This window comes from Anopheles darlingi, chromosome 2 (genome assembly GCF_943734745.1).
Source record: "Anopheles darlingi chromosome 2, idAnoDarlMG_H_01, whole genome shotgun sequence".
Taxonomy (NCBI): Eukaryota; Metazoa; Arthropoda; class Insecta; order Diptera; family Culicidae; genus Anopheles; species Anopheles darlingi.
Window position 1 is genome coordinate 9,858,230 of NC_064874.1, and position 26,042 is coordinate 9,884,271.

At 54.0% G+C, this 26,042-nt stretch overlaps 3 protein-coding genes across 6 annotated transcripts in view; 1 reads left to right on the plus strand and 2 right to left on the minus strand.

Moving 5' to 3' along the window:
* Positions 1-122: 122 nt before the first annotated feature.
* Positions 123-13,791, plus strand: LOC125948993 (bromodomain and WD repeat-containing protein 3). Of its 2 annotated transcripts, XM_049675631.1 has the most exons (9): positions 123-526; positions 764-822; positions 919-948; positions 2,144-2,203; positions 4,162-7,985; positions 8,073-8,559; positions 8,620-11,496; positions 11,576-11,945; positions 12,122-12,314. In XM_049675631.1, exons 1-9 carry the CDS (start codon positions 484-486, stop codon positions 12,166-12,168), a joined length of 7,797 nt encoding a protein of 2,598 aa, XP_049531588.1. In that variant the 5' UTR covers positions 123-483; the 3' UTR covers positions 12,169-12,314. The 2 variants fall into 2 exon arrangements, with proteins under 2 accessions (XP_049531588.1, XP_049531587.1); XM_049675630.1 differs by having other exon boundaries at positions 11,576-13,791.
* A 478-nt stretch (positions 13,792-14,269) lies between these two features.
* On the minus strand, positions 14,270-24,117 carry LOC125949065 (uncharacterized). The gene is made up of 10 exons (XM_049675753.1): positions 23,459-24,117; positions 22,399-22,595; positions 20,433-21,636; positions 19,959-20,352; positions 19,671-19,890; positions 19,368-19,596; positions 18,279-19,297; positions 15,293-15,604; positions 14,971-15,211; positions 14,270-14,896 (listed from the first exon to the last, which is right to left on the minus strand). Exons 1-10 carry the CDS (start codon positions 23,496-23,498, stop codon positions 14,424-14,426), a joined length of 4,329 nt encoding a protein of 1,442 aa, XP_049531710.1. The 5' UTR covers positions 23,499-24,117; the 3' UTR covers positions 14,270-14,423.
* Positions 24,118-24,732: 615 nt separating this feature from the next.
* The window catches only part of LOC125949008 (PAX3- and PAX7-binding protein 1), a 5,457-nt gene continuing 4,147 nt past the window's right edge, over positions 24,733-26,042 (minus strand). For all 3 annotated transcript variants that reach the window (XM_049675669.1, XM_049675668.1, XM_049675670.1), the window contains exons 6-8: positions 25,435-26,042; positions 25,045-25,368; positions 24,733-24,948 (exon numbers count right to left, since the gene is read on the minus strand). The exon at positions 25,435-26,042 is cut by the window's right edge and continues 173 nt beyond it. In XM_049675669.1, coding sequence (XP_049531626.1) covers positions 24,891-24,948; positions 25,045-25,368; positions 25,435-26,042 — 990 coding nt within the window. In that variant the 3' untranslated portion in view covers positions 24,733-24,890. The remainder of the gene's footprint in view (positions 24,949-25,044; positions 25,369-25,434) is intronic.

Sequence of the window (26,042 nt, forward strand, 5' to 3'; positions counted from 1 at the left end):
AGTGGTTAGTGTGTGTGTGTGTGTGTGTGTGTGTGTGTGTGTGTGTGTGTGTGTGTGTACGTAAACCGGCCTGTTGTCGCACGGACGCAAACAGACAAGCGATAGGACGTGTAAACTTACCGAACGTGAGGTTCCGCGTTTTTCTTCGCTCAACCAAAATTAACCTGTTGCGAAATGGCATGCAGTTTACCTTAAAAACGCTCGTTAAACGGGGTTAATCAAAGGTCCATTTACAAGTGTTCGCCCTGCGCTCGGGGGTAGAATCGATGAATCGACGAAACGCAGAAAGACGAGTGTGTGTGAGTGCGACGGTGTTTGCTGGTTGTGAGTGCCCCGAGGAACTCAGGGCACGCACCGCGGTCGCTCATCGCTGTATTCGAGCTCAGGCGTTAAGTAATGGCGGATGTGTTCAGTTTTAGGTGCGTGGAAAAATGCACTTTTCGATAAGTTCCGCCTGATTTGAGTGAGCAAACGTGTGTGAAAATGGAAGAAAGAAGCCTTGTGAAGAGCAACATCCCCGTTCCAGGTAGGGAAACTGTGCGGAAAACGCATTTTAAGTGGCCAATTCCACGGACTCGGTCGCGCTGCTCAAGAAGCACCCATCAGCAGGCAGCAGGGCGTTCGACCCCCCGTTGGGTGTATGAGTGAATCGACCGAATTTTGCCGTCATTGCTGCTGCTGCTGCGCTGGATATTGCTTTTTAACTCCGACCATCGTCGCTGAAAATCTTTTAACGACTTTCGGTTTCGCCTTTCGCCCACAGAATTGTACTTTTTGATCGCGAAATTTCTCTCCAATGGACCGCTACAGGAAGCGGGAAAGGTAAGCCAAGCCCCTCCCGATGCGACCGATGATCACAGCTTCTCTGACCGTTTGTGTTTTTGTTTCCATCTCTCTCTTTCTCTCGCTTCAATGCAGGTTCTGGTGCAGGAATTGGAAAAATTAGACGTAAGTTCCAGCAGCAGCGATGAGTCGTTTTGTTGTCGTTTGTCATTGTCTCTACCGTCCAAGCAAAATCGTTCCCTCTTTCCACATCCATATTGCCGATTGTGAGTTACCCCGTGCAGCGATGAGAGATCCGACGGGTACCCTATCCTGCTTTGGCTTAGGTTGCTAGATCGGTGGTGAAAGCGAGATGGGAGTGCTCAGCCAAACTGCCACCGTCGGGGTCGACGAAGGCCCCGAGATCCGCCGCCTCGTGTCGATTAACGATTAAAAACATAAAAATGTTTTCCACCCTTTTTTTCCCTTCGAAAAAGAAATTGTCTCACTTGAAAAGACATTTTTCGAGGTTGCGATTTCAATTCATAAAAAATCAAACCATCGAGTAGTTCGAGTCCGTTTCCGAGTGTAGTTGCCACGCTCTAACAACTCGATGGTGCCTTCGATGGTTTTGTCGTCATCGGCACCACGGGCTAGTAATCGCGAGCACGTGCTTTCAATCGGACCGAGTTTTACCGGCATTACTCATCACCGCCTCCTCCTAACCTCATTCCCACCCTTCTCTGTAGATTCCCTGGGCCGTTCCCTGGTGCCAAAGTGTGTGTTGTTGTCGGACTTTGGTAGGCAAAACGTCAGAGCCAGCTAGCCAGCCAGTGATGACGACACACGTTGGAATCCCGCCTTTTTGGTCTACGTCTGGTCGACCTTGACCTTGGCCTAGTTTAGAGTTGGGCAAATGTTTCAGAAATGCTAGCCAAGGCGGAGAGGGGGTGCTGGGGTACCGTTTTTCCTCTGAATTCAATCAATGAAAGCAAGAGTATAATTGGGGATGGGGGGTTGCCCGGTGCATGATGCATGCGGTGGACAGGGAGGAAGAGACGCTGTCTACCGCATGTCTGGCTCGATACCTTTTACTTCTTTTTTATTCTTTCTTATTCTTGCCTTTTGCTCTCGCTCGCACTCGCGTTGACGATGCCTCGTTACTGCTTACTCGCGTGGCTCCCTTGTGTGCGGCCGTGCTTACCCTTCCCTCGACCCTCCTTCTCCTCATCCCCTCCCCCTTTCATCCATCCACAAGTGTAAAGTTCATTGACTGTAAGGTTGCTGATTTGTTTTTGTTTTGATTTTTCCTCTTCCGCTGCCGCCTCATCATTGTGCTGCTGTACGGAATTGGCCTCGAATGCTGGTTGGTGACCTGCAGCTTTTCCCCCGTCGCCTGGACTGGACCGGTCAGGAGCATCGACAAACGTTATCAGAAGTGGTAAGTTGGTGTAGAATATTTGGCCAAAGTATAACATTGGGCGAAGAATTGGGCATCGTAAATGAGGACACTTCCGGTAGAGTGGCCTCCCGGGCGGACCGGAGGTCACTTCACACTCACACGCTGAGGTGGTGCGCTGAGCAACCGGTTCTGTGTTGGTATTGGCCCCGTGTGCACTCACGGTGGCGACGGCGACGGAGATCTCTCGTGTGCGCACCGTTGTGTCGAGGACCAATTTGAAGGTCGTAATCCGGGTTGGAACCTTCCGGATGTCGGTCCGACGGTTTTCGTGGAACCATGTTCCGGAAATGTTCCGATGAAGAAGAGTTTCTTTATTTTTATCTTTTTGATAAAAATAAAAAATCAATCATTTTGAGTAAAATTTGGCCCAGCGGCAACGGATTGAGCCGCGGCCACCAGTGAAGGTTCCCGGTGTTCCGATCCGATGACCAGAGAATCCGGAACATCCGACGGAATTACGGTCCCCGGTACCAGCAGCCGCCATGTTGGTTTTTCTTTGTGCTTCTTCGGAAGATGAGTGGTAGCAGACTGTGTGGAAGAGACGGGGAATCAGAGGACGCTTTGGTGTCTATCCGTGGTGTCCGCGAGCAATCCGTGTTTGACCGCGGTGGCTACGGACGGAGGAATCTCCGCCACTTACCTTCCACCTTGCGTCGCCTGCTGTTTTGCCTTTGTTCCGCGTCGACAGCGAATCGGTACGTCTCGCTCTCGCAACAGCAGCAAGCCGTGCGCGAGCAGCAAGCGAGAGTTACCACACATTCGCGATGCAATCAATTCCGTTAATTGTTGTGTTTATATAGTTTATTTCCAATTTTTGTGCAATTTTGAGTCGAAATTGTATAATTGTACCGGAAAAGATGTACGATATGGCAGTTTTAAAATTGACCACTCGTGGTTCGTAAACTTTATCCGTACCGCTGGATGGAATACTTTTTGAGAATCAAAAAGTAAATTTAAATTATTTCATCTTTCTGACTTTTTGTGCTGTGAAATCTGTTCGTCGAACAAAACGGTTTCAGCGACGACGCCATTTTAGCAGGCAATAAAACCCGCTGCCTGTGCTGCGGCTGTGGTATCGTCTCACACGCTCGCACACACACCATCAGCGGCATCGGCGCAAAAGCCAACTCTCTTCTGGGGGCGCCTGCTTTGTGCTTACGTGCGGATGAGTCAAGCCGTATGGCGCAGGGGGTTGTAAACGAGAAAAACATAGCAGCCGTTACAAGAGCTAGAATTAAATCGAGACAACATCATCGTGCTTCTGCACACAAATTGTTTCTCGCGGACGGAAAAAGGTTTTCTTGCGACTCCTTCACCTGACTCTGGTGCTCGATGTCGGTTAACAGTGTGGGCCGCTACCTATCACCCCACCTCCCCTGGCCCCTCGGAGCCATCGATACGATTGCATCAAAACAAATGCCACCGGAGTTTGTTTACAAAATATCGGTACCTCTCGATCGCGTGCGCCAAAACCGCGCGACAATGATCATCGTAAAACCCGAGGAAAGGAATCCATGAATGAAGAAATCTTCATTTTCGATCACTGAACATTCTTCGTGAGAGCAGCGCATTCGCTAAATCAGATTTCAATGATTTTTTAATCCGATAAATATCGGGGGAAGAGTGCAGGACGACGGACGGGGCTTCATCGCTGCCGTTCTTCGCTTGCTGCTTTTTTCGAATTTCATCATTCTATGGCGAAGGCTGCCGATACCAACACACACAGCGCATACAGGGCACTCACAGCACTCATGGTGAGTTGAATTTCGCGGGTGTGTGCGTGTGTATACATATATGACCCCGGTAGTGAGTTACGGTGAGAGAATCGATGAAACGCTGTCGATCCGGGAGGTTCCTCTTCGGCAAAGGAAATCGCAAACAAACCATCTCCTTTTTGGCTGTAAACTAATTCATTCTATGTCGCTTTTCCGTTTTAGGAACGAAAGTATCCTCACATTGGACCGCAGCATTTGCTAGAGATATGCAGCCGCGTTGGACCGCTGCTCGACAAGGAGCTACCACCGGCCATTTCCGGCGTACTGACGGCGCTCGGTGCGGGCCGGCAAAGTTTGCTGCGCACCAAGGAGTCTGTCTCGCGGCCTCGCCAGCTCGTTGACTATTATACCCGCCTGCACGATCGTCCACTTGGCGATGTGGTCAATCGGAACAACACGCAGAACCTGGTACGGGTGCTGTATGGGCGTGAGAGCGCGGGGCCACTACTCCGCCGCCAGGCCATACCGCCATCGTTTTACGCGAAGCAGACATTGCAGCGCCGCACGCTTGGCCACCTGTCGGCCGTCTACTGTGTGCTGTTCGATCGTACGGGCAAGTACATCATCACTGGGGCGGACGATTTTCTCGTGAAGCTGTGGAGCGCCATCGATGGACGGTTACTGGCCACGTTCCGCGGTGCTTCGGCCGAAATCACTGACATTGCCATCAATCTCGACAACACGATGCTAGCGGCCGGTTCGTTGGATCGTATCCTGCGCGTCTGGGACCTCCAGTATGGTGGTCCGATCGCGGTTCTGTCTGGTCACACGGGCATGATCACGTCGGTTAATTTCTGCCCATCGCCCAAAACGGATCTGCGCTATCTTGTCACGACCAGCACGGACGGTTCGGTGGCGTTCTGGGAGTACAGTACGCGCGGTGGCAAGACGACGTTCTGCTCGAAACCGACCTCGTACCACGAGAAGATCCGGCCCGGCCAGGCACAGATGATTTGTGGATCGTTTTCACCGGGCGGTATCTTCCTGGCGGCCGGTTCGGCCGATCATCACGTGCGCGTTTACCTGATGTCGGAGGACGGACCGAAACGGATCCTCGAAACCGAATCACACGGTGATACGGTGGATTCGATCCAGTGGGCACACGCCGGTCTGCGGTTCGTTTCTGGCAGCAAGGACGGAACGGCGCTCGTGTGGCACTTTGAATCGCAGCAGTGGAAGTCAGTGCGACTGAATATGGCGGACCGGTTGCCTAGTTGTCCACCGGTCAATCCAGACGACAACGTGAAGCTAAAGGTGACGATGGTGTCCTGGGACAACACGGACAAATGGGTTATTACGGCAGTGAACGATCACACGATCAAGGTGTGGAACTCACACAACGGTCGACTACATCGGGTGCTACGTGGCCACACGAAGGAGATCTATGTGCTCGAATCGCACCAAACAGACTCGGGTGTACTGCTGTCGGCTGGTCATGATGGTCATCTCTTCATCTGGGATATCGTGGCCGGTGTTTCGATCGCTAGCTTTGTGAACCGCATTAACGACGCCTGGGAGAGTGGCATCTACGATGCAAAGTGGTCCCCGGATGGTATGATGATTGCGGCCACCGATTCCGACGGTCACATACTGATGTTTGGCTACGGTGCGGGACATGAGAAGTTGAAGCAGCTGCCGCTCGAGCTATTCTTTCACACCGATTACCGGCCGCTGATACGTGATTCGGCGCTGCACGTGATGGACGAACAGACGCAAACGATGCCCCACCTAATGCCACCACCGTTCCTCGTCGATATCGACGGTAATCCGTATCCGCCGGCGCTGCAGCGACTGGTACCGGGCCGGGAGAATTGTCCCACCGATCAGCTGATACCGAACATTACCGTCGGCAATGGTGGTGGTGTCGGTATCGAGCAACCGCAGCAACCACAACAACAACCACAGCAGCAACCGGTCGATCCGTTGGCCGCCGGTGGAGCGTACTCCAACATTGACCGCTTGATCGAAGCGCTAGCGAACCGTCAAGGTGCCGCAGGAGCTGCGGCAGGTGCAGCTGCCGCCAGAGGAGAGGAAGAGAATCGAGAGCAACCGGTGCCGTTACCGCAAGGGCTCGTTGGTGCGAACGAGCGACGCCGAACGAACTCCGTTGGTTCCGGTCAGGGTGGTGCAAGAAATGCTCCAGCTGGTGCTGGGCGTAATGCAGCTGCTGGACCTCCGCAAGCACCACGTCTCGGTTCAGCGGGTGGCAATTGGAACGCCCAGGCCCAGGGAGCAGCAGCAGCAGCAGCAGCGACAGAACAGGAAAGTGCCGGTTACAAATTTCACCGGCGACAGTATGTCCGACCGATGAGCTACTCGTCGATGCTGTCACTCAAGCAGCGTGTGTATGGGGCGGGCGTCCAGGAACAGGAGGTGTACCGGCGCGAGATGAGACGCCGGCCGGTGATGATTAACACTGCCAACAATGCCAGCTCCTCGCTGGGTCACGCCATGAACGGAGGAGGCCCCTCGGGAGGCAGGAGAGCGGGAGGTCGTGGTGGTGCTGGCAACCGTACTGCGCGACGGGCGGCAGCGGCCGCAGTTGCTGCAGGAGATGCGGCACCGGGCGGTGGCCCGGCCCCTGCTTATCGGACGCGTGCTGTTCGAGAAAATGAACCTCGGCCTGAGCCGGAAGAGGATGACGACGATCATGAAGCGGAGGACCAGAACGATTCGTCCTCGTCGGAACCGAGCAACAGCGACGACGATTCAACGGCGATCGAGGAAGAGCTGGATTTGTCCGGTTCGAGTACGAGTGATTCGCAGAGCTCGGACTACTCGGATTGGGTCGCGCACGAACCGGGTCGCAATCTGGAACCACCGAAACGCTCCAAACGCAAGCACGTGCAACGCCGAGCGTACTCACCGCCCGATCCCGATCAACCGGGACCAAGTAGTGCGGGAGGCGCGGCAGCGGCGGCCGCGTCAGCACCCGGTCCTAGTGGTGCCGCCGGTCAGGGTGGTGGCCGTCGATCGACCAAGGTGCGCAAGATTCCGTTGACGCGCGATGGCGAAATACCGGAACAGTTCCGGCCACCGGAATGGCTATCGGAGGTGATACCGCGGAAAGCTCCGTACTATCCGCAGATGGGCGATGAGGTCGTGTACTTCCGGCAGGGTCACCAGCGGTATCTCGAGGCGGTACGGACGAAGACGGTGTACGCTTTGGGCAATCGGAGCGAACCATGGGCCACGATGGAGATCCAGGAGCACGAGCTGTGTAAGGTGATTGGCATCAAGTACGAAATTCGGCCACCCCGGTTGTGCTGCCTGAAGCTGGCCATCATCACGGAGGAGGGTGAACTGACGGGGCGCTCGTTCGCCATCAAGTATCACGACATGCCGGACGTGCTCGACTTCCTGGTGTTGCGGCAAACGTTCGACACTTCGGTCGGTCGGAATTGGGGCCCGGGCGATCGATTCCGGTGCATGATCGAAGACGTCTGGTGGACCGGTGCAATCGAATCGCGCAACCAGCTGTCTCCCGACTTTCCGGATTCGCATTTTATGTGCTTCCGGGTGCGGTGGGACAATGGTGAGTACGAACTGATGAGCCCGTGGGATCTGGAACCGGTAGACGAGAGCCGGCAACCGGAGGAAGTCGGTGGTGCAGTGCCGGTGTTACCGGAGGAACTGCAGGCCACGCTTTACCAGCCGAAAGCCGAAGAGTGGCCACGGGGGGATCGGGATGGCTCGTGTCGGCGTATCATCGCTGGGCTCGAACAGGTGATGGGCCTGGCGATCGCCGATCTCTTCCTCGCACCGGTCGATCTTAACCTTTACCCGGAGTACGCCTTCGTCGTGGAGTATCCGATCGATCTGAACACGATCAAGTCACGCTTCGAGAATCGGTTCTACCGTCGCGTCACCTCGGCCCAGTTCGATGTGCGTTATCTGGCGACCAACGCGGAGAAGTTCAACGAATCACACAGCACGATCGTGCGCAACGCACGCATCATTACCGATCTCTGTCTGCGCATTTTAAGGTAAGTTCCTCCCCGGTGATGATGGACGATCGCCATTTCTTCTAAACCGCCATTGACACCGCTCTGTTTGGTCTCTTTCGCTTTTAGTGATCTCAATGAAATCGATGTACCGGCCGTTTACCATCAGTTGGTGGACACGTACTTGTCGTCCGACTCAGAAACGGAAGCTCACCGTCGTGCCGCTGGACCGTCCTCATCTTCGACGAGGGGCGGTGGTACAGATGGAGCCGGTCCATCCGGTCTAAGTGGTGGCGCGGGCCAAGCTAGTGCTCGCCGTGCACCGGCTGGTGGGTCGCGAAGATCACGTCGCTTAGTACCGGAAGGAGACTGGCGGGTGGATTGTCGCGAACTGCTCGAAATGATCTGGCAGTGCGATGACTCGGAACCGTTCCGCGAACCCGTCGATACGATCGAGCATCCCGACTATCTGCAGATCATCGATACGCCGATGGATCTGCGCACGATCAAGGAGGATCTGCTCGGTGGTAACTACGAGACACCACTCGACTTCTACAAGGACATGAAGCTGATTTTCCAAAACTCCCGCAACTACAACACCAACAAACGGTCGAGGGTGGGTAGCTCAAGTAGTTGATCGTTTGTCGTGGTTCTAACGCGTTTTTTCATGTTGCAGATCTACTCGATGACGCTGCGGTTGAGCACGCTGTTCGAAGCTCACATCAAGCCGATCATCTACGTCTGGAAGTCGGCTCGGCGACGAGGGAAGGCCGCCGTACGCGGTAAGCGTAGTGGTACTGGTGGAGGTACCGCGACCGGTGGTAGTGGTGCACCGTCGACGGCTGCAGGTAGCAGTAGAAGTGCTGGATGGTATGAGGAAGAATCGGGCGCCGGACCATCCGGTACAAATGGTCTATCATCGTCATCAGTTGGCGCTCATTCGTCCAAACGTCGCCGACTGGCTGAACGTCGTCGTAGAGTTCACGATGATGATGATGATGACGACGACGACGATGATGATGAGGAGGAGGATGGCCCAGGGCCGAGTAGTAGCAGTGGAAGGCGTCAGCGATCCTCTCAAGCAGCTGCGTTAGGTCTCAACAGCAGTAGCGGTTCATCGCGAACCGCCGCCAGCCGTCCAGATGATGACGATGATGATGATGACGACGACGACGATGACGATGATGAGGACGTAGGTGGTAGCCGCCGTTCAGCAGTTAGCAAGCGTTCGCGCAACGGAGGCGCTATGGTATCGTCGAGGCGCCGTGGTAGACCATCATCGAACGGTGTGTCCTCATCGAGTCACAATGTGATAGATCCGTCCCAACGGGGACCGGCGGGGTCTCGTGCTCGAACGCTTCGTGGCCGTCGTGCACTCGACGACGACGAGGAAGACGAAGAAGAAGAGGCAGCAGTCGGTACGGAGAGTGATGCTAGCACGAGCGACGACACAACGACCGATGATTCAGATAGTGATGATGATGACGATGACGATAGTACGGGTGTGCCGGTGTCTCATCGGGCCGATTACGATTCGGGCGAGATGTACGATCCGTACAAGCGACGTAAGCGCCGACCAACCGGCAATCCTTCGTCGGCTCGCAAGCGAAAGAAGAAGAAGGAAAAGAAGAAGGTCCATCGCGGTAGGAGGCAGGTGAGCTCAACAACGAAACGCAAGAATGGTGTCTCGGCGACGACCGGCGGTGGTGCCTCCACTAGTGGAGCTCCATCGCGTTCTAGCGTCCGGCAGGATTTGTTCGGTGTAACCTCAGCATCGGCTGTAGCCGGATCTTCACGTGCCCTCCGGAATGGAGCGAACGGATCGGATCGATCACCACCCTCCTCGTCTTCGTTACCGAACGATCGAGACGGAAGCAAGCCAAAGCAGCAAGCGAATAACAAGCGTCCTCGACGAGTGGCACGCAACCAGATGGCCTCATCAGATGATGACGACGACGACGACGACGACGATGATGATGAAGATCACGAAGCCGGCGAGGAAGGTGGGGCCGGACCACCGCCAAGCAAACGCAGCCGTGGTCGGTACGAGTCGGACCACAGCTACCACAAGGAGCGTCCCAAGACGGCGCGAATCGTATCGGACACGGACAATGAGGAAGCGGAACCACCACGCTCGACACGTGGCAGCGTACGGCGGGCACAAGCTGAATGGGGCAAAAGCGAGGACAGCCTCGAAGGTCCTCCTAACGACGACGATGAAGATGATGACGACGATGATGATGATGATGGTAATGGAACCGCCACTGGTGCTACCACGAGTCGTAGTCGACGTATAATGGATGAGGAGGACGAACCTTCGGGACCTAGTTCGGGTCGCGCTATAGGTGTCACCGGCGCCGGCGGTAGTAGCTCTGGCCGTCAGATGCGTACCCGCAAACCGATCGTCATGTCCGATCACGACGAGCACAGTCCAGAGGAGACGGCCAATATTAGCAAGCGTGGATCCGCTAGTTACCACCACAATTCTTCGGCACGATCATCACGTCGTTCATTTGCCGTGGACACGACGGCAACGGATAGAAACGGAGACGTTGCCGCCGGCCCTGGTCCTTCGGGTCTCCGTGGTCGTCGCTTGCGTGGTACCGCCGGTACGTTGGCGGATGGTGGTGCTCCATCCACCTCGAGTGCTGCTACACCGCCCCCGCACACCGTCGATCACAACTACGGAGAACCAGGTCCATCCACGTCTTCTGGGTCAATAAGTGGCACTGTGGCCACCACCAGTAGTCGGGGAAGCCGAGTTGTTGTTTCGACCTCAGCCACCACCGCCGTAACCGTTGGAGCCGGTACGATGGTATCAGCCGGTGGAACGGTTGCTTCTGTCCTGCGCAGGACACGCAATCGCAGCTCCACCACGATGCTCTCACGCCATCAGCGCAACGCGGACGAGCTCGATCAGGCGACGGTAATGATGGAGCAGCAACAGGAACATTTGTCCTCCTCCTCGTCATTGCTAGTGAGGTCGGAAGAACCAGCGACTCATACACGGCGAGGAAACCATCTCATGCAACGCCGTAATCATCGTCATGACCATAATGATGTGGATGAAGATGATGAGGATGACGATGACGACGATGACGACGATGAGGATGATGTGCCGTTGCGAGTGGCGGCGCCGGGCTTGCGCCAGCTACGAAGCCGTCGACCGGTGTCATCGAAGCGGAGATCAAAGCGTGTTTCCTCCTCGCATGATGAGCAGCACGAGCTGGAAGACGAGCACGAGGAGGGGGATGAACAGGAGGATGAGGGCGGAGAAGGACACGAGGATGATGAAAGCAGTGATTCGGACGATGATAACACACCGCTCCATGTGATGGCAGCTGCGGCTGCTGCAACGGCCGCCGCCACAACGCGAACACGTGGCAGTCGATCGCAAACGGTAGCCACCAGCGGCGGTACCGCTACGACAAACCGTGGAATGCGTGGCACACCGAAGAAAACCCAATCCTCAGAATCGCAGGCAATCGTGGCTCCGGGTAGCGCTAGTCGGGCACGCCGGAAAGAACGCTATACATCGGATGAAGAGTATGAGGTGAGTTGAATGGTGCGAACGGATCTACCCTGGAACGGATAATTAATTTATTCTTATATTTCTTTCCAACCATCTGCAGCTGCCTGGACCATCGAGTGGCCGTTCGACACGCAAACTGAAGCGCCTCCGGTACAACGAGCAATCGGAGGAGGAAGAAGGGGCCAACGATGCGGATCAGGCACAGCATCATCGTCGTCACCATCGTCTCAGCGGCAGTAACAGCAGTGCCAACCATCGAAGTATGCGACGAGGCGGTAATCCAGGAACCATGCGCCGTCGCCAGCAGCAACGTCACCATCGAGACGACGACGACGATGACGACGATGATGCGGAGAATGATGACATTCAGCGCGCGTTGGAAAACATTCGGCAACGTTCGCGCCGTCAGCCAGTACCGGCGGCAGGGGCCGAGACAACCAATTCGTCTGCAGCACAGCAACACTCCTACGGTAGTACCACCCTCCATAGTCCTAGTATTAGTGTTGTTGTCGACCAGCGACCAGCCACACAGCGGCCACAGCGACAACAGCCACCACCACCATCATCACTACAACCACAACAATCTCTTCAACAACAACATCATCAACATCATCAATCACGGTATCATCCTCCTTCTCGCCATCAGTCGTTCGGCAACAGCAGCAATCCAGTGCACGATACCGACGCAGCTGATCGATCGACGAACGGTGACGACGATGACGACAATGGCGGCGGCGGCGGCGGCGGTGACGGCGGAAGCGGTGGTCTTCAGCGGAGACAACGGCATCGACACCCGATGGTCTACGATGATACCTTTGGCAGCAATCCGGCGGTCGATAGCGCTGGTAACAGCAGCAGCAGCAGCAACAACAGGCATCTCAATAACCGTTTCTCAGCTTTTCAATCGGCTCACAGCGTATTGCAAAGGCAACCTTCTGAACATAATAGACACCATGTTAGGGAAACTTCAGCCAGGGCATTAAGAGCTAGAGAGCGCGATCAGCAGCAGCAAGGCAGAGCTCATCGCCAGCGGAATGGTAATGCAGGTGCCGTGAGTGACGATGACGACGACGACGAAGAGGAGGTTGAGGATGAGGATGATGCCGCTCAGCTGACCAGCGTTAGTAGCCGTGGCCGCGTGCGACGCATCAATCCGCGAGTGAGAAGAATCTTCGGCGAATAACCGGAAGCCTTGCTGCTGCATTCCGAGCAGCCAGACTCGCCGGCAGTGGAGGTAGTCGTTTCTTCGTTCACGGACAGCTCACTGTCGTCGTCTCCGTTGTCGACGGCTGAAGGTTGCAAGTTCACTAGCAGCAGCAGCAGCAGCAGCGGCGGCGGCGGCGGCAGCGGCAGCGGCGATTTGGTTGACCAGGAGGACGTTGAGTTGCTGGCCGATGATGACGTTGCTTACGATGTGATCATCGGTGAAAGCGATGATTCATCGGTGGTCGACGAACTGCACCTGCTGCTGCATTCTTAGGACTTTTCGGAGTCCCTGCCTCTCTTTCTCTTTGTCTCTCTCTCTCTTTTATTGTCAATCTTTCTCTCTCATACACTCACGCTTTTAGGAAAAAGGGGGAAAACAAATGATAAATATAACCCAAGACTGATTAGTGGAGATAGGTAATATAGGGAGGAGAGTAAGCTCACTCTGGTACTGTCAGTGGCTTTCTCCCCTTCCAGACATCGTCTCACTTGCGCCATCGAAGACCGTTGGCGCCTGGTTCCACGTTTTTCATTCTAACGATTCCCACGAATAACCGAGAAGCAGTTAAAAATTAGCAGGGAGAGGGAGGGAGGGAGGGAGGGAGGGAGAGAGAGAGAGAGAGAGAGAGAGAGAGAGAGAGAGAGAGAGAGAGAGAGAGAGAGAGAGAGAGATTTGGAATTGTATTATGTGCGTTTTGAGTGTTCAGTGTGTCCCAAACAGTGGCACACCCCACGGGGGGTGTTGCGGATTCTTCGCATCGCCTACCTTGTATAATGATACTGTAAGGAGAACCCATCGGTGTACGAATTAGGCGGAGGTTTGAAGCGCGTGTGAAGGATGCGTAACCGTCTTTTTTAAGAGCCTCTCGTCTGTCTTATAATTGTAAGCCAACCTCTACTACCTACCCAGATAATGGCATTAGTTACAGAAAGCTAGGGAGATCGAGTGCGAGAGTTAGTGGAGCGAACGAACATTAATTCCTTAAAATTCGGGCTGTTAAGATGTATGTTACTGTAAAATTGATATGTAAAAGAGCAGTCAAAGGCAGGAGGAGATGGAAGCGCAGGAGATGTGCTTATAAATGAATTATCGTTATCGTAAGAAAGCGACGAGGGATGTTTGTCTCATTTTCTCTTTTCCTTTTTTGTTTGTAAAATTGTGTGCATGTATGTATGTGTGTCTGCTCGTATCGCTAGACATGAGAAAATCGCGGCCACATCCTTTCTTACAGGCGCCATGCACCACGGCGCAAACATTTGAGTCTCTCGTCGTCGATCCATCGCCGGATCGGGTAGAGATTATTAGTTTGATGCTTCAAACATTTTCCCATCTTTGCATCACAGCAAGCGGGTTTATTCTTTTGTACAGCAAAAACGAGGATGAAAACAATGTACACTACGATTGCGGTAGCAGCGTTCAAACAGGGCATTGTGCTGAGCTAATTTAATGTAGAGAAAAACGGGATTGAAGAAATAAATCATATAATCGGAATGCGCGAAACACTTGGCACTCGCTTTGCGTTAATGTTTGCAACAAAAAAAGCTCCGAACGAAACGAACAACGAGAACCGCAAACAAATAGTTGGAGTGGATTAGAGAAAATATACTTTATTCATTCGTTTTGCCACTAGAAAAGTCCTACTCTGAGAATGCAAACCAAAGCTATCGGCCAAGCCCACGATGTGGTAGCGCAGTCCATTAGGGATCCATGCTATTAGGGAGAAGGGGCGAAGGGTCGGCACTCACTCGCGATCACTGCACAGACCGCACATCTGGCCCTTGTGCACGGTCGGTAGCAGCAGATTGATGATGCCCGTCGGCCCGTACTGCACCACCGCCCCATTTAGTTGGTTCTCCACCACCAGCACATCCTCCCGGTCGATATACACTCGGAAATCGTAGAACTCATCGTCCGGCGGGTACTGGTACACGATGTTGCGCAAATCGATCAGCTGCTCGTCATTGATGTTGACCGTCGTCGTGACCGGCTCGGTGGCATTCGTACCGGGTTCGTAGATCAGATAGTTACCACCAGTGTAAATCTGTACGCCCTTACCCTCGTCCAGCACGAAGATGGCCAGCTTCGGTGCAACGGAGCAGTCGGCCGTTAGCAGAAAGCTATCACGCACCCGATACTCATCGCGCACCGTGTCCGTGAGATGGACCGCTCGATCGTTAAACGTGGTCACCCTATTGTGCACCAAGCTACAAACGCCTGAAAAACGGGAGGTAGCAATACTAGGGGTCAAACTTCAATGCTCAAAAAAGACACTGGAGCTGAGGGCTTACTGAGGAACCCGTACTCGATGCGAGAGGTGTAGGAATGGTGCAGCTTGACGTTGTGGTATAGCCGGGCCGGCAGCTTGATCTGGGCACCGTTCACCTGGATGATGGAATCGTTCGTATCCTGCAGAACGCGGGCCTGCACATCGATGTGGTCGGTCAAGTTAAGGGTTTGCACGCGCCCCGGTACAATCGCCGATACGGCATGGTCCAACCGGTGCAGCAACATATCGATCCAGGACGGTAGCTAAGGCACAGAGAGAGAGAGCGACAGAAAGAGAGGAAGAGAGATAGAGTGCGAACTTGAGAAGATCCGGCAGACACGAACCTTGGTAAATTGAAGATGCGCATCGAGTCCGGTAACGGTGGTCAGGTTCGTGAAGCGGTAGGCCTGGCATTCGCTGGAGAACGGTGGTGGTGTTAGGCGCAGGATCTCCTTCGGACAGGTGCGATCGTTCGGTTCGATTGCCCGGTATCGCTGCTCCACATCCTCCGGCAGGTGGTACGAAACGTTGAACGCAATCCGGGGCTCCTTTGGGCATTGCTTCGGGACCTTCGTCTCACCGAACACGACCTCACCGGTCAGGGTGAAGGGCCGTTCCAGAAACACCAGCGGTCGATAGTCGGCCGAGAAGCACATCTGGGGGGATGGCAAAGAGACAAGTGTATTGGCAGGATAACTACTATGTGTCTGTGTGTAGGTTGCATGAAAAACATGCGAAAGGGCATTCCAGGACATTCCAGGACGGGTCATCCGAGCTGTTGCGCTGCGGTATTTGCATGTTTGTCCTTGACTATAAGCTGTGTGTAGGCCACAGCTCTACACGTCTACACACTAGAGCGTTTCCATGGTGATGCGTTTGTTTGGTTGCATGCGACAGCCATCCCCACGTCTACTGAGGTTACTTCAATCGAGCCCCGCGAACGTGGAGTCGTTTCCATCAATCTACCACTGCGCCCACCAAATGCAACCATCGTAGTACACATTGCTGACGAACGAGCGCACCATTCAGCGTGGAACCAGCGAACGGAAAGCACACGAAAAAGTGAGGTGCGTGTTAAAGGACGAACTCTGTTCCGAATTCAAATTGTTTCCAAATTGGCAGTGACACAGAATCGCGAGTGAAAATCGAAAGGACCTGAAAACAGGGGTAATAGTCTAAATCACGAACGAAAAACCTTGCAATACACACATATCCGTAGGAATCCGGAGTCGTCGAAGCTCCCGAACACTCCCTCAAGGAACATTCTCCTAAAAGAAGACAGAAGAGTACGCAAGTGTCCGTGGGAAGACAAAGAAAATGGCTTCGGTAAGTCCTTCAACCTTTAACCTTTCCACGAACCACCTGACTGTCACCTAATCGAGGGTTCTCCCTTCTTCTTTTCCTCCCGTATACAGCTCGAGCAGAAGCGAGAAGCGTTCCGGAAGTACCTCGAGTCGGCCGGTGCAATCGATTGCCTCAGCAAAGCCCTGATCCGGCTGTACCAGGAGGAGCAGAAGCCCGAGAATGCCTGCAAGTTCCTGCGCCAGTGCCTGTGCGAAGACTGTCCCACGGATGAGCAGGTGGCACAGGCTATGGACGATCTGGTCGAAGCCCGGGACCGTATCCGCCAGCTCGAGCGCGAAGTACGAGGTCTTAAAGCGAACGTGCGACCCTCGGCGAGCGAGTACAATCTGGCGCTTGACGCCGGCTTCGAGGAGCTGCAGGCAGCGGACTCTCTGCTCAAGAAACATCTCACCCGGGAGCTGCTAGATGAGTTGAAGGAACAGAAGACAGCCGTGTACCGTTCGACGTTGCTCGACTGCATTCAATCCGGACTGAACGTGCTCGATTCCCGCATCGGTCTGTACGCCGCCGATCCAGAAGCGTACAAACTGTTTGCGGGACTCTTTGATCCAATCATCGCGGAACTGCACGGTGGTTTCGGAGGGGATAGTACACAACCCGAACTGACCTGGGGTACGGTAGAGGAGCTGGAGAATCCCGATCCCGAGGGTCAGTACGTGAGGTCGACGAGGGTTCGGTGTGCGCGATCCCTCGAGGGTTATCCCTTCCATCCGCGCATGCAGGAAGAACAGTACGAGCAAATCTGTGATCGTGTTCGGACCGCACTGGAGCAGGAACTACCGGAAGACCTGCGTGGTCAGTTCCATTCACTGGAAACGCTCGAGGAGAATCTTCGGCAGGAGCTGCTCAACTGTCATTGTCTGTTCCGCGGTGGCGATCGGTTCCAGGAGGCTGCGCAGGTATACCGCTTCTATCCGACCGGTCGAGCGCTCTTCCTGAATGAGGCCCGGACGTTCCACGTCTGGATCAACGAGGAGGACCACCTGCGGATCATCTCGATGCAGCCAGGTTCGGACGTGGGCCAGGTGTACCGACGGTTCATCGATGGCGTCGAAGCGATCGCCAAGCAGCTACCGCTACTGCGCGATGAACGGCTCGGTTACGTGTCCTATTGTCCCAGCAATCTCGGTACCGGCATACGGGCCTCGGTACACATCCGGCTACCGAAACTGGCTGCCGATCGTGCCCGCCTCGATGAGCTGGTGAATGAGCACGGGCTGGAGGTGCGCAGTACCGACGGGGAAGGTGCCTGTGACACATCTGTGAACTGCGAGGACGACGCGCTCGATATCTCGAACAAGCGACGGCTAGGGTTAACCGAGTTCGAGACAGTCAAGCTACTGGTAGATGGTGTGAAGGCGTTGATCGAGGTGGAGAAGGAACTTGCTGCTGCTGAGGAAGTTGTGACGGCGGCGACCGAGGAGGAGCCGGCAGCAGCCGAAGACGAAGCACCACAAGAGACAACGGAAGAAGCGCCGGCAGCGGAAGAACCGGCTGAGTAATTCTGGCGCAATCCGACCACAATCTCAATTCCACAAGAAAAACAATCATTTAATTGTCAGTAGAAGAGCGCTCAGCTCTAGCTCTAGATCAAGCAGTACCTTTGTCAGCTAGTAGTAACCGAACCGCACTTCTAGCAGCTCTTTAGCACACGTTAAGGCTCGTGTTATATGCACCAAGAGAAAATAAAAAGTTCATTCGCTGTTCCACCGCAAAAAAACGCACGCCCGTTTCCGGTTGGTGCCATGCCCGTGTTGTCTGTGTATCCACCCCTCCTCAACCAAAAGGTCATGTTGTTGTGCGAATGTGCTAGACCGAGAAACACAGCGTCAGAGCGCGCTGCGGTTCCCGGATGGTGCGCAAAATATTGACCCAACACTGATTGAGTTTAATTCAATTGAAAGCCCCGAAGCGTCGATCGATCGATCGATCGATCCGCTGTCCGTGTCTTTCTACACCCCTTACCTTCCAGTTGGTGCTGTTCCACTCGTGACGCGTGAGTGAGAAGAAGATGCGGGCCGCCTGGTCACACTTGAAGTTGGTGTACTGCGACACGATGTCCCACTTGTGCAGCACCTTCACCTCGTCCCGACTGCCCGGCACCGGCTTCGGAATGGTGTGCGCCAGGATGAGGTTAACCCGGAGCACCTCGTTCTCTGGCACTGTCGGTTGCTTGGAGTAGTTCTGCGTATCCCACTTGAGCGTCCCTTGCAGTAGCGTCTTCTGATCGTTCGAGATCAGCAGCGTCAGGTGTTTGTCCCGTCCGATATGGATCGTATTCAGCTGGATCAAGCTGATGATGCGCAGCACATTGTTGACCAGCGAAAATGGACCCTTCGTCAGCACCTTCGCATTATCCAGGATGTCCGTCTCCAGCATAAACAGTACATTATCCTTCGTGTAATCCTGATGCACTCTGGCCAGCAGCTGAATGCCGAGGTCATCGAGATCGTACCCATACTTGGCAATATCCTCCTCGCTCGGATCGATGACCGGTATCAGCGGAGTTCTCGATCGATTCACCGGTACCGATGTCACCGGGTCACCGCTCCCATGGTCCGGTGTGTTCCGTGTTCGACTCTTCAGCGAAATACCCGATGTAAGGTTCTCGGGCCGGTAAAAACTGTAGCTAATCGATTTGCCGCCAATGTCCCAAACGATCTCATTGTTCACCGGTAGATAGACGAGGAAACCCTGCTCCCGGATCGTCGAATACTCGACATCGTCGATCGGATTGTAGCTCCGGATTTTGACAACCGCATACGATGAGTACCGTATGTCGACCTGGTTACTGCGCGCCACCTTATCCATCAGCATCGTCTGCTGCGTCGTATTGCCCCGGATCGTCGCCAGGACCGTGTTCTCGATCAGAATGTCGGCCGGCGTACCGATCAGCGTCGGCAGCGCGTACTTGATCATGAACGGACGTCGGACGATCTGCATGTTGACGTGGCTATCGCGCAGTAGATTGATGCGATTGATGACTGCAGGCGAACAGGGTGAGCGAGGAGTTAGACACGCGCCGAGAGGACACACGGACAAGGCAGTACTTACTGTTACCATCGGTGAGGTTGTGGAAGGTGGTCTGGTTAAGGTGGTAGCACAGCACGGCTTTACCCTCGAACTGCACGATAAACTCAAAGTGCAACGGTGTCGGACTGATGGTGGACAGCTTCATCGCCCGCAGGATGCTGCTGAGCCGGTCCAGTTTAAGGCGGCTCGAGTTGAACGTAGTCAACCGGTTGATTACCGCATCACTCAGTCCGCGAGCCTTAATGTAAAGCTTATGTGAAGCATAAAAGAGGAATTAGAGCGATCGCAACGAGTCTGTCAGCAGCGAGGAACAGTGCTACTTACCCCAAGCTGTCCCGTGAACCGACCTAGCGCTTCCGTGTCGAACTTTAGGGATGCTATCATCGGCAGATCCGTCTGGTGGCTACCGATTAGCATGGTTTGCAGCATCGAACCAATGTGGAACTTGCGGTCACGGTAGTCGAACAGATAGTTCCCCGTTACCCAGTACTTCGCGACCGGGGCTTCCGGTAGCTGACGCGTCATGTACGCCAACAGTAGCTTCCTTTAGGGGGTGTTAGGGATCTATGAGTACGATCTTCAAACGGAAGAGCGAAAGAAACAAACGCTTACAGATGCTGATAGCAGGGATAGGTCGTCTCTGAGATGCTGAGCACCGTCGTACGGTAGAAGTTGATCATGTGCGGATCGTTTTCCGTCTTGATGACGCTGTATAGACCGAGTAACCGGCCAGGTGTTGGATTGGAGAACAGCAGCATCGTAAAGGCGGCCACACGCAACTGCAGAGGGCTGGTACGGGCATGAAAGATTGGCCAGTACGTCTCGTAGACCTGATTCGGACGTAGATGCGCCGTCGGAAGCAGAGCGAGCATGGCCAGGAACCGGATGTCGGTATTCTGCGGATAATCGGCGCGTATGATTGGATCCAGATACTCGGCCACATTCTCCAGCTGCAGGTTGCCCAGCCCCTGCAGGTACAACATCTGCTGCTCGTACTCGAAGCTGTCTGAAGATGGAAACCAGATCCAAGGCGTTAGTCTGGAATACCTGCTTACAGAACGGTTTGGCCATCCTCTGGATACTCACTCAGAAAGAGATCGAAGTACATCTTGACGTACTTTTCGAACGTGTCCGCCGTCAGTTTGCCGGCGACAAACGTATTGTAGATCATGGTGGCATAGCTAAGAACCGCCGCATGCTTGATGTCGGGTCGATCAGCACCGACCTCCAAGAACACCTCGCACTCCTTCACCAGCTCCTGCGATGGTTCGGCCATATAAAACGGCAGCGAGATCAACAACTGCACCGCCGTCATTGGGTTCACCTGTTTGTTCATGATCAGATCGCGGGTCAACAATATGGTCGAGGTCGTACCGGTCCGTGGTATGATCTCGAGAAAGATGTTCCTGGCCGTCTCCTGCCGATACGACGTTCCCAGGTCGATTTCCTCGTACAATTGCTTCAGCGTCTCAAGCTCCATCGTACCCATCAGCCGAATAATCTCCGACACCGTCTCATCGTACGGTTCGTTCAGCTTGTTATCAACCGTCTCCAGGTTGTCGGCCATCGCGTTTAGCAACCGAGCGGTACGCTTGATCAGACGTTCCTTCGATTTCGGACTGCGGCCTCCCGTTGCCTCCAGATCCGGACTGTCGAAGAGGATCGGACTGAAGAGCAGTGACATGCCGGTCACGATATCTACCACCGGGCGACTGGTGCCTACTTGCTCGTCCACTGCCAACACCTGGTGGCTCTCGTAGCGTAGGACGACGCGTGAGTAAAGGAACTGCGGGTAGTACGATTCCAGTGTTCGGATGTTCGTTCGCATCGTTCCATCGAGCTCGGTTAGCATGTAGCGGTAGGGTTCCAGCTTGCGTAGCTTGTAGTTCGCGATACGCGATGTGATGGCCTGTGGTTGTTTGTTCGAGATGCAGTGGTTCTGGGGTATGTTACTGCGTGTTAGATAGATCGCTCCGCGGTAGATCGTACACCGGTCCATGCCGTATGTTTTGGAGATTTCGTATACGTTCGACTTGTTTACGACAAAGTACTCGGTCGGGCAGCTACCGAAGATGCCCTGCTCGTCGACGACGTACGCCCCGGGGCCGTCCCCGTGGGCCTGCAAGAGTGACGCCAGGGCGCGCTTGATGTTCGCCGACCAGATCGGTTCGTTCAGTTTGAACTGCACGCTCAGCACCGTATCGTTGGCGATCGCTATGCGAAACGGTTCTAGCAGTGCCGATACATCGCCCTCCTCGCTCTGCGGGATATGGTGGCGGTCCAGCTCGATCTGTAAGTACAATTCGTTCCAGACCAGGACCAGAACATCAACAATCCGAAATGTCGTTGTCTGCAAACGGTTTTTGCATTGGAAATGCACGTCTGGGGCAGCGAGATGCTGGCCGATCTTTTTATACACTGAATTAGGGATTCATGGTACTCTGTTGATCATTCGTTGACCCACTACCACATGGGATGTCTGGTCCGTGCCATTTAAGAATACGGCGAGGACTGATGTTTTTCTCACCAGAGGTTCACGTCCTTGTTCTGCATCTAATTTTCATCTTTTGAACTGCACTGAAGTATTATGTAAATTGCCTTTCATTTATGGTAGTCAGTGAATGGCAATTAGTCTGGTGCAGACTCCAAGACTTACATTTGGAATATTATGCGGACAATCAGATGCTGATATCTTTGCAGGCAGTGGCTACTAAGTACTTGGTCACATTAATAGACAGAGAGACATTGTAGACCTTAGCAACGCTCTAATTCTTAGTAACCTTTTGCTGTAAGAATCTGGGTTTAATCGTATCTGAACTCTGCTAGTAGTTGGATAGCGGTTAGGAGTTAGCAAAAAATACGTGGATTGTTTAAGATGATTAGCCATTATCTTTATCAAAGAAAACAGCTTTTAGAATAAGAAACTGAACAGTTATGGTAAGCAAATTAAAGAAAACACGTCATACACTATACCTCAATAACCTATTGCCTCTCCAAGTCTGAAAACATAAGCTTAAAATTGGAGTGGACACCAGGCATGCAGGTAACTTACCGCGGCGGCCAAATTCTTGGCATCGTAACGGTGCACCCTTAGGTAGCCGTTCAGGTACCAGATGTAGTTATCGGTGGCATGTACGTCCGGTACGAGTGTCACATCCGTCTCCAGCCGATACCGGATGTCGTGGTTCGGTGGAAACATATCGAACGCTTCGCATCTTCGATCGACAGCCAGCAAAGTGCATAGCAGAACTGCAACGACGCAAAACATAGTGGGTGTCCCGTATTAAACAGAGTAACACCAGGTTCTCGTGGTTCGGGGGGTCAAGGCCCTTGACCCTTAAGTACAGCCCCTCCCAGGACAGGTTTACAATCGCACAACGTCACGGCAATTCCTGTCCTGGACGAGCAGCTACTGAACAGCTGAATGAAGCCGTGCGAGATAAGCCCGCCCGAAGTCGGTCCATCGGTGACGCATCGTCAGAAATGGCCGAGATTCCATCGGATGTACCCCCCGTGGACGATTCAGGAGTCAGTACGATAGTGAAAACGCGTGCTAACGTATTCCATTCTGACTCGATCGCCACTTGGCCGACCTTTTCCCTCGCCCTCGTCAATGGCTTATCTCTTGGCGTCCAGTGGGATCTCTTTCCCTCTCTTTCTCGCTTCAGCAGCCAGACTGCCGTCAATTAAGCCGCCATAAGGTCATGTGCGGCGTGCTGGAAAGGCTAATCGAGGATCAGCGAACAACCGGCCGGTGGCCGGCTCTCCCCGACGTCCCGTGAATTTCTTATCATCATCAGTACGAAGCGGCAGATGTTATGTTGCAGAAAGTGCACTTCCACGAATCCGTGGGCGCCGCCGGGCCGACGATCTTGGCCCACCGATAAGCCCAAACCATTTGGGAAAGGAAGACGTTCTGCGGCGTTCTGCTCTGCACTTGAAACGTGACTTCTGGAACTCATCTTCTTCTTTTGATTTGACTCCTCTGTCTGTAGTTGTTTCGGGCCTTGAGTTATCTCGCCACCCAGAGCCAACTCCGGAAGCCGGAGTAAAACGAACGGAACGATACAGATAGAAGTGGGAACCGTGATTATGGTCGCCCTTAAACTAACCGGACACGATCACCGGAAACCGTCGGATTCCGTGCGCCATGTTGGCTTGCAGCACTTTGCAGAGCAGGCTCGTTGTCACTACACTTCACAGAGCAGGCTCTTACAACACTTTGGAGCAGGCAGAGTTTTGCCTCTTCCCGGGCACAATCACCACCACAAGATACCAAAGGACAGTTGAATCTTTTGCAGCCTCCAAGATACAAAGAACTGAATCGTCGTGCTTCTGTGTACATCAGTTGGTGCACTTCACAATCTCTAGCTTGATCACTGATTCCACGGATAAAAGATGGCCACTCTCTCTCTCTCTCTCTTTCTCTCGGTCAGTTCACTCATGTGCGCCCATTTCCCGGGATCAGGAAGATCACGAGCAGCACTGCCGGACGGTCGCGGTCTCACTGACGGTCAGGCATCGCTCGGCACGATTTTATTATGCTCCCGAAGCGATCTGATCTGTTCGGCGCTGGCCGGCTCGCTGCTGTACGACAGCTAGGGTTTATCAATTTAAATTGTCAACGATCGCTTGCACTCCACATCGGCTCGGAATCATTTAACCGATCGATCGATGCACACCACCACGCTGCCGGTGCCTCCGCGTGCGCACGCTTTCCGTTTGTGATGGATGCTCTGCCGACGATCAGAGATCATCACCAGCACGATCACCACGACGACGACGATGAAGTCGGAACGAAGGAGCACTATATGATGAGGTGGTCTTGACCGACCGCCGGACCGATCGTTACTGATCGTTTCTCGGTTGCGAGTGCCGCTACGAGGCAGCAGCTGATAAGAGGCGAGCAGGGACTTCGGCAGGGTCTCGTCAGCCAGCGACGTATATCCTCCGGGAATCACGTTTGTGAAGAGCTCCAAAATGGTCGAGCGGCGGCAGTGGCCTGCCTTGATCGAGGACCCCCGATGAATCGATTGTAGAAGGCAACGACGCCAATCGTCAATATCAATCATCGAGAATTTGATTTTGTCAAAGCGAACCAAAGAGGATAAGCAAAGAAAGTGGCCGAGTCTATTTTTAGAACGTTGCATTCCTTCCATTCCATTCCAACGATAAAGACACACTTCGGTACCGAGACGGCCGGCAAGAGATCGCAGTAAGAAGACCTTGAAACATCGGATGACATCATCGATCGTGGCCCGTCGCGAAGAACCAATTAGAAACAATCAACCACCATTTCTTGGGGGAGTATCCCGGCCGAGGTATGGGCCAGGGATTTTCGGACATTCGGTCAATCGATCGATCGAATGCGATCAGACTTGATGCTGCTCCAAAGCTTTATGCATTTATTGCTCGGCGAAGGGTTTCTTTTTTTTTTTTTGTTACATTGGCATACAAACGACGATTCATTAAAAAACGCTGGAAAAATGTCGAAAACGGAGTCGCGGGGGGGGGGGCTGCGTGCGATCGGCGCGATCACTTACTTTACGCCGACAGTACGTGCAGGCTGCTCAATATCTTTCGTATTTGCTCGATCAGTTCCCTGGGAATGAGAAGCGGGTGAGATTGGCGTTTGATGAGAATTACTCGTTTGGAGTCGAGGATTCCGTTTGGTCACGTGATCGCGACGGTTTCTTACCCATTTATCGCTGCCGCCGGTTCGAGCTGAGATTCCAGGTGGCGCAGCATGGTCACGAACTGGTCCATGCTTTGGACGACCGGTGAACCGGCCGCAAGCCATACGCGTGGCAACGTATAGACGATCGTGGACGCCTTCCCGATGGCGTCCGGTGCGGTGCAGACACGCATACCGTTCAGCAGGTAGCGATTCAGCAGTGAACCGATGGCGAGCTCCTTGAGCGCACCGTCGGCCAGTATGCCCTGCCAGCTGGTGATGTTGCGGAACAGCTTCAACCCGCTGCAGAACTGTCGCTGGAAGAAGGACGATTTCGCTTCCTGGGCTCTGTATGGGAAAAAGAGAATCGTTAGAAGGGAACGTCACGCAATTCCCCTGCTATGGTACACTTACTGCTTGGGGAAGATCGGAATGAAGACATCGTTGTCGACGGACTGCTTCAATTTGTCCAGTATCGCCTGGAAGAGGGCGCGCAGCGGTTTGCAGGTAAGCCGAAGCGACGGATAATCCCGGACGAGGCGCTTCAGCAAACGCACAAGACGGAGCGTTTGTGTCGTCGACAGTGGATCCCAGTACTGTTCGCACAGGGCCGTCAGCTTGGGCAGGAAGATCTTCTCAACGATCGTCGGTAGCAGCCGTACGTCGGGATCGTCATTCAGCTCGGCTTCACTTGGACTATCCGATCGACAACCGTACAGGGCCACCGCACGGAACCACTCTTCGTGCTCGAAGTCGGACACAGTGGCGCCTCCACCGCCACCGGCCGCATTGGAGTCCAGCCCCGCTGGGACCAGTGGATTCCACGTGATGTGCTGTAACCGGATCAGCGGTCCGACAATCTTCGGTAGACACAGGCTAACGTAGGCATCTCGATACGCGGGCATATCATGATCCCGCCAGTGCTCGAACTTCCCGAGAATGCCCTCGATCTCACCGTACGCTTCGGCCGCGTCCGAGAAGATGTCACGCGCTTCCAGCTCGGCTGACTGTAGGGCGGCCCG